The sequence below is a fragment of the Oreochromis aureus genome, linkage group 14 (assembly GCF_013358895.1).
Source record: "Oreochromis aureus strain Israel breed Guangdong linkage group 14, ZZ_aureus, whole genome shotgun sequence".
Taxonomy (NCBI): domain Eukaryota; kingdom Metazoa; phylum Chordata; class Actinopteri; order Cichliformes; family Cichlidae; genus Oreochromis; species Oreochromis aureus.
In genome coordinates this window covers 37,324,303-37,331,118 of record NC_052955.1, presented here as the reverse complement: position 1 = coordinate 37,331,118, position 6,816 = coordinate 37,324,303, and the positions used below count along the sequence as shown (strand labels likewise).

The window sequence follows — 6,816 nt, the reverse complement described above, 5'->3', positions numbered from 1 at the left end:
GTGTTTTAGGTACCAAATTTATAGTGAAGACCACAAGTATTAAAATATTAAATTACAAATTTGGAAACAGAACTGTAAAAGAAATTACAATTATGCTTTTGTATTGATGGCTGTTTTTGTTTTGTTACAATTTATATGAATAGATTGAATTAGCTAATAATAGTGTCTTATTGTCTGTGCCAGTGGATACATAGTAAAATATAATTGAATTACTTTGGCGATGAAGATAAAATAAGTAATATACATATGTTCTCCGGCATCTTTATTTATAATGGACAAGTGTAATTCACAAAAGAAAAAAGGCATGTTTCATACCACAGATTTTGGTGTCACAACTCAGTTAAATCCAAACAATCTTCATATCATTTATAGATTGGCTTTGGTCCACTGTCTACATCATGTAGTGTATGTTTGTAGGAACTTTGACTGCACGCTTGTAGGTGGACCTATACTGTAGAGGACAGTATGAAGATATGCGATATTCACCTGAAACAGACATATGAGCACTTTTTTTTAGAAACTTAATTTTACATTGTTGCCAAGATGTATTTACTAAAAATGTCACACAAATTCATAATTTTGAGGTTTATGTCAAAGTGTTGGTTCATCAGACACTTTCAGACACTGTGAAGAGTAAAACATTTTATTACTAACATTGGAGTAGTTAAATTTGTTTATTATTATACAGAAACTAACTGTTTTACAAAAACAAAATGATACAATGTCACACGTATGTACAGTATAGTAAATATACCATCTCAAATTGTACACAAAGTATTTACAATTCCACACATACTGCATTAAAAACAAAACTCCGGCTAATACTCTACAGACATTGAATTTTGCATAACATCAAATAAAACATGCCGCATTTTGAGGTTTTTCATCTTTACAAACCCATGACCATTTTTAAATTAGTGCAAGTTAACCACTTGTGTCAGAGGTTATGGATATATAGTTTAATAGTTTCATTCACACAAATCAAACTAAAACCTGGAAATAATGGAAACCCGTTACCATGTTCCTCAAATACAGCTAACCTTCAGATGTTTCCTGATTGTGTTTGGTTAAAGGTATAGTAGGTGATTCTTTGACCAGATGGCTGTGGACATAATTCTGTAGTACAGCTTTAACAACAGTTGACTTGTGAGGAGTGGTGACCAGAGATCATGAGCAGACTTACTCATGAGATGTTTCAATGCAATTCCGACACTGAAGAAATATGTCCCTTAACAGCGTCAGTGGCACCGACTGTATGATCCACATCTCACGAGTTTCACATTGAATTTTAACAAATTGAAGGGGAAAAGAAAAAAAGAAGATAGAAAACTTGATGCTGCATTTTGATCTTAGAATAGGCCTAGTTACATAAGGAGAATGGATAATCTCAGTGACTGCAATGTGGCTCTTTAATGTTAACATGTAAAAGAATATTTTGGAAAATCTGATGTGAAATAAGATTTTGACACATCACACTTGCGGTATCTGTTCAGTATCATTAGTAGCTTTAAGGTCTGGAGATGCTTCAAATTATAGGAAGGACTTGATTCTTCTTTTGTAGCAGTTATACAGCTGTGAGTCATACCACCAACACTTTCTAATGCCATTATTAGAGACAAAATATTAGAACGCAGATATAGGACATCACATTTGATGTTTTTCTTTTTAAAAAATTCTCATTATTAAATTCACATTGGATGACAATCAATCTGACAGAATGGTTACCTTTTTTTTTTTTTTTTTTTTAACCTCATAAGACAACTTGTACAACCAACAGTAATACAGAGTGCACTAACAGCCCATCTTTGACAGTCTCTAGTTTCACATCTGCCTGTGACCTGGAAATCCATCTCGGCATAAAAGTTGTAGTTCTCAGGTGAATGATGGCGTGATTTAAGTATACACATCTGGTGTATAAAAAATTGCATCCATACATTCTTGTCACGTCAGTGTGGATTTTTTATAAACACTGACGTTCATGCTCACTGTAGATAGGTGTTGCGATGACTCATTTCTCCGTGCATTTGCGCCGCCACCACTCACACTTTGGGTGTAAGGGGCTAGTGTCAGACAATACTTTTCTTATTCCCAGCAGCCATTTCCTTTCAAATCCATCCTAATGACATCTCACAAATCATGAAAGGCACCATGCCATGATTGGTCAGGAAGCAATATTGATGGAACCAATTATATGTCTCTGTCAAATTAAGGCAAAACATTTTGGTCTCTATTACCATCTACTGTGACAGAATGAGTATTTCAGATGGACAAATTGTGTAGCCTGAAGTTTACATAGGAGAACCGTCAAGTGTCCAGAGTTACCTGCATTTTCAGCACTCTGTTCAGAAATCTGCAAGTCTGAACCCCACTGGAACATTCAGAAATGCTTTTTCCCTCCAGGCCCTTTCAGATTGTACATCAATGGAACTCTTTGGGCATTTATTAACTTCTTGTACTTTAAAACAATGTTAGGACTTCAGCAATACAAATTTCTTGTTTGATTTTGACTCTTTGATTTTATACAAGAAAATCTGTTAGCGATGGCCTCATGGAGGCCAACATAAGAAGTCACGTTTCATGTGTTCATTTATTTAACTAAACATCCTTCATTAAAGTATTTCTCTACCTTCTTTATGACAAATCTCATGATATACTGACTGAAAGAGCTACATGCACAGTAGAAAATAACATCCTGTCAGACCACTACAAGACAAGGAAAGAAATCTGTTGCGACAAATTCACAGATGTATCAGCAAATGACATTAATCTTTAAAAAATATGTTTAAAATAAATTCATAGTTGTTCAACAATACTCAACTCTTTTTATGCATAGATTAAAGTGTTTTGACTAACTGCACAGGTCCAGGACACAGTGTCACTACAAATTTTGTGATCACTTCCAAAGCAAGTCATTTTCTCAAAACAGCTACAGGTTCCAACATCCAGATCAGCCTGCAGGGCAGGTTAAGTAATCTATACTGACCGTCGTGACTGCTTGTGTTGTCAGAGGTTTATTGTTTTTATGAAGAGTAATAATAATAATGCAGAGACAATAATGATAGCAATGACTGGCAGTTTAAAAAAACCCAATAATGAAAGAGCCAATAATTTTTAATGATTTCATTTTAATTGTGAACAATTTTTGGAGTATTGTGACCAACATATGTAGTGAGTGGAACAGTGTGAGTGTAAAAGTAAACCATTCAGGTTTCTTATACTTTGACACCATTGCACGTAGAGAAGTGTTGGGTTGTACTGCAGATTTTTTTTATCATCTCACTTTCTATTACCACATGCAGGCTGCCCTGAAAGTTAGAACTGCAGTACAGCATCTAAAACACAACAGCATGCTTTGAAAACAGTCAGCAGTGATGCACAGTTCCCGTGATATGTAGTAAATGAGCTGAAACACAATTCTTATTGTGTAGACCGTTCTAAAGCCACACAGATGAAAAGCATTTACTACAACGTACTTCTTCCAAAAAATCTGCTCAGTCTGTGCAAGTGAAGACCTGTCATCTGTATGGTCATGCAGACTGGGAGCTCTGGAATTACTTTAAAGGACTGAAACTGAAACCACATTTTATTTCACCACATTTCAGTAATGCTAGAAAACCATACCCATACCAAACGGAGCGGGTCATGACTTTCTAAATACCTGAATTTTTTTTTGTGGGCAGCTACATATAAAGTAAATGTCAAGTACTGTCAGTTGCCACCATAGTCAGTCACTTTCTTGTCAGCCTCTTTGATCAACCATTTTGTTCTCAGAATAGGTCAAAGGGTCCATAAGTCACAGTCTTAGTGCTTTGTCCTGCTCTGTGACCTATTGTTTTGTGTTCTTGGATATTTTAGTAGAAAATTGTTTAATTGTACACTTTTCGGTACTGCTGTGAGCTATCAGGTGTATATGAAGTTAACATGACACCTACATCTTGGAAACAGGTGCTTTTGACACTGTTGACATAATTCAGAACCAGTTTCGGTCCGGTAGATGGGATTCAGACATGGTTTTAAGGGATGGGCAGATGGAAGATTACTTAATACTCCATCTTAGCAAAGATGTCTGGGGAAAAAGCAACTGATGGCTATAATTACAATTTTTAAAAAATGCCTGTTTTAGGCTCATTTTCAAAATCAATCTTTCTAAGAACATGAAAAATAAACACGAATATTATTATTTCAATACTGGTAATGTTTCCTGATAAAACGAAGTGTTTGTCAATAAAATACATTCATTTTGAAAATCATCCTGAATAATAAAGGTAATGAGTTTCTGTAAGTAAAGCTAATATTTAGTAATAATTTTGTTATGAAAATGATGATTGCACAGCAAAGGTCACTGAAAGCTCAAAACAGCAGAGGCTCAGGACGCGAGCTATGGGCTAATTTATGAGTCAAGTAGGAGGCAAGACTCTGGCTGCATGACATTGATGAGTTTTTTGATTTTCACTTTCGTACAGAAGGGAAAAGTGGTGATTTTAGTCAGATTTAAACACAGAACAGCACAGTCATCTCTTCTAATAGATGAAGCTGCTTTCTGGTTGGAATTTCCTTTCAAGGATCCAGCTCAGATTGCCGAGACGAAACACACCTCCAAACCACGCTGTCCACTATGAGTTAAATCTCTATTTGAACAAGTAACTCAGAAGTTGGCCACATATTGCACCAAGCTGACAGTAATGTGTTCTTCCTGTTTGTGTGAAAAAAAGAAAAAAAAGGTAGAGGTTGACAAAGTTTGAGAGTTGAGGATTATTGCCTATTACTCAATTTTCATGGTCCATGTGTAAAGAAATTAAACGCTATGCTGCTAAAAAAATACAGTTCATAATAAAATATCAACAAAAAAACGAGGACAGAAAAACCAAACAAACCCGAAAGCTCGCAGCTATTTACAGATGCATTTTCTCTAGTGTTTTGCAATCTTCATGTTGAAAGACAGTTTATGGAAAGTAAATAGATGATTCATGTAATATGATCTACTTGTACAAGATAAATATTTTCAGGCAGCAGGGTATATTGATGATTGTATATTTGATGATCATTGGAGGCCTGTCGTGACATAGCTTGGTGAACTTGTGAAGATATGGATGGCTCGCCTCCAAGATTAGTACCTGGTCTTTGTCCCCAGCAAGATTTTAATTTTACTTTACAAATTGTACACATTGAAAAACCCTGACAAAGGCACACCATGGAGAAAACATCCACATCTAAATTAGAACTAAGGACTAGTTATACATAATCTATGTAACATATGTACAGTACTGGGAGAGGGGAGCTGAGATGTCCAGAGTAGAGGTCTTTTCTCGCAGACACACCCAATCACCTATTACTGTTGTCGTTTGGTCCATCTCACTGACACTGGAATATTTAGTCTGGAGGAAGGCCAAGGGACTTGCCTAAAGTCAGAGACTTCCTGTTTGGACTGTGCCAACCAAGACACATCACAGTCGACATCCAAATCCATCCACACCATTTTCCCTTCAGTCTTTTCCACTTCACGTTTGGCTTCCCTCACTGCAGGACCATAGGAACACTGTCCCTATGAAGAGAAGGAGCCTGTCTGACACCATGTACTGTCTAAATGTAAAGATTTGAGAAAAAAAAAGAAAGAAAACAATTGTAATGATAAAAAAAATATAAAATAAATAAAAATCAAGCAGCAGAATTCAAGTTTGCCCTTGCTAATATTCCTCCTTGTTACGAAACACACGATCACCTGTTCTGCCAAAGCAACAACCGGGAAGGAGGAACTAAAGAGTAAATGTGGAGTGCAGCATGAGGCCTGGCAGGCCTGGGACAGGTGGAGAGGGGGAGAAAGAAAGTATATGTGTGACGGGGCAGTTGTCTTCTCTGGTCGATCAGACAATCTTCTTGATGCTGGGTCTCTTGAAGCTGCCAGCACTGCGCTGCTTCTGGACCTGACTGGCTGAACCATGGCGAGTACGACCTCCACTGGACAAAGCTGAGCTGGGGGACAACTGGACATTCTCCTTATCTACACCTGGAGGAACACAGGGATGACAGGCTTTAAAGGCATTCCCCTTGTCTGGGATTATTTTCTCAACCATTTCATTTTTCTTCAAATTTCTTTAGCTTATATTGCTATTGAGACCAACCACATATTTCTAATCTTGGGAATTTATCTAATTAAAACAGTTAAAAGTCTGATGAATGAAAGGTATTGCGAAGAAGACGTGGTGCAGCGGTCTGTGACTGTCACCTCACAGCAAGACGGTCCTGCATCTACATCCACTGGCTAACAGGGCCCCTTTCTGTGTGGAGTTTGCATGTCATCTCAGTGCGTGGACTTTATCTCTGGAATTTTGGCTTCCTCCCAGTCCAAAGGCATGCATCTTAGGTTGATGCAAATTGTCAATGAAAATGATTGTCTGTCTCTCTATTTAGCCTGTGCCTTATGACAGCTTGGATAGGTAACCTGTGACCTTGAAATAAGAAAAATACAATACATGGATTTATGGATGTATGCTAAAAGTTTAAGAATGCTAATTCTTTTGGTTAGGTTCTATGGAGACTTGCAGAGTTTGTAAATGTGTGTTTTTCTAGAAACATCTCTTAGCTTGTTTATAATATTGTTTGTCTAATTAAACAGACTTCAAATAAGCTCTTTGAGTTTCTTTTCCTTTCTGTACTGCGTTGCATTTTAACAGAATTTTGTTTTATATGTGACTGTATGTATTCATTGTACAAATAAAGTAAACTGCCACTCACTGTTACGTTAATTTCCTAGTAGTCTAAAAATGCCTATGATTATATCCTTCAACCTCATAACATAAACTGTTGAAGAATCAGGTC

General features: G+C 36.7%; 1 protein-coding gene across 2 annotated transcripts in view; it reads right to left on the bottom strand.

Moving 5' to 3' along the window:
• Positions 1-655: 655 nt before the first annotated feature.
• The window catches only part of nf1a (neurofibromin 1a), a 154,244-nt gene continuing 148,083 nt past the window's right edge, over positions 656-6,816 (bottom strand). For both annotated transcript variants that reach the window (XM_039622674.1, XM_039622675.1), the window contains exon 57: positions 656-6,004. In XM_039622674.1, the coding sequence (XP_039478608.1) occupies positions 5,862-6,004 (143 nt within the window). In that variant the 3' untranslated portion in view covers positions 656-5,861. The remainder of the gene's footprint in view (positions 6,005-6,816) is intronic.